The 1197-nt window shown below is 54.1% G+C and overlaps 1 gene segment (V, D, J or C); it reads right to left on the reverse strand.

Annotated features, from left to right (window-relative positions):
* Positions 1 to 322: 322 nt before the first annotated feature.
* Positions 323 to 816, reverse strand: LOC101623350. The segment is given in 2 exon segments: positions 323 to 642; positions 752 to 816. Coding segments are annotated over 2 exon segments (375 nt in total).
* Positions 817 to 1197: the final 381 nt, after the last annotated feature.

Consider the following 1197-nt stretch of genomic DNA (forward strand, 5'->3'; position numbering starts at 1 on the left):
ATATGCTCTAGTAAAGGAATACTTATGAAAAAACGTTTTTGCTGTAACCACCTCAGGTGGCTCCCACCCGCTGTCTGCCCCTGACTGATGTATGACCTATCTCTATCTCTATTAATCAGCAGTCACTGTCCTCTCAGACTGCTGGGTGAGGAGGGGACTGAGGGTTTGGGCCAAGCAGCTCCCTACACCTTTTACCAGAACCCTGCAGTGTTTCTGAGTGTGATGATATCTGAGAGGGGCTCTCAGCAGCTGGGGCACCAGGGGGAGCAGGCTGGGCTGCCCAGCCTCACACAGCTGCTCCCTGGGTGGGGGTGGTTTTTGTTCAGGCCTGTGTCACTGTGGGAGGGAAACTATTACCCTGCAAACAGTAGTAAGTGGCGGCATCCTCAGGCTCCAGGCTGCTGATGGTGAGCGTGAAGTCTGTCCCAGACCCGCTGCCGCTGAAGCGGGCTGGAATGCCATTGGGCCTCTTGGATGCACCATAGATGAGGAGCCTGGGAGCCTGCCCAGGTCTCTCCTGGTGCCAGTGTAACCAACTGTTGCCAACACTCTGACTGGCCCGGCAGGAGATGGTGACTCTGTCTCCCGGAGATGCAGACACGGAGGGTGGGGACTGGGTCAACAGGATGTCACCCCTGGCCCCTGTATGGGAACAGAAAACACCCCAATGTTCACCCTGTCACCAGAGGACTTCCCTGAGGCCAGGGGCCCTGACCCCGGTGCTGGTCCCTTCCTGAGTTTCCTTCCTCACCTGGGAGCCAGAGCAGCAGGAGGCTGAGGAGCTGGGCGGGGGCCCTCATGTCCATGCTGGGTCCTGCCTGACTGACACTCAGGGGCTGGGACCAGCCTAATAAGTCTCCAAGGAGGTGGATTGAGGCCTGGGAGATGCAAATGAGTGGGGTGGGGCAGCTGGGCGGAGCCCCAAGTCCTCTGAGTGGGTTTATCTCAAGAAGAGCACAGAGGCAACTCTAGAAATCCAGTTTCCTTTGGAATAGCAAAAATTTCCCTGCAGAGAAGTTAAATCTATCTGAAGAAAACAGCACAGATTCATCTTCAGTCCTGCAAGTGTAGTGTTCTTTTGGTTTCTTCAATACTGACAACATACTGTCCTTGCTGTTCTCCGGATAGTACAGGTCTTACGGGATTATGACTAAAATTTTAACAAACGGCTCTCATGTGGTTATGAGAATATTTCAT

Source organism: Condylura cristata, unplaced genomic scaffold, assembly GCF_000260355.1.
Source record: "Condylura cristata isolate star-nosed mole 26May11 unplaced genomic scaffold, ConCri1.0 scaffold00020, whole genome shotgun sequence".
Classification (NCBI taxonomy): Eukaryota; Metazoa; Chordata; class Mammalia; order Eulipotyphla; family Talpidae; genus Condylura; species Condylura cristata.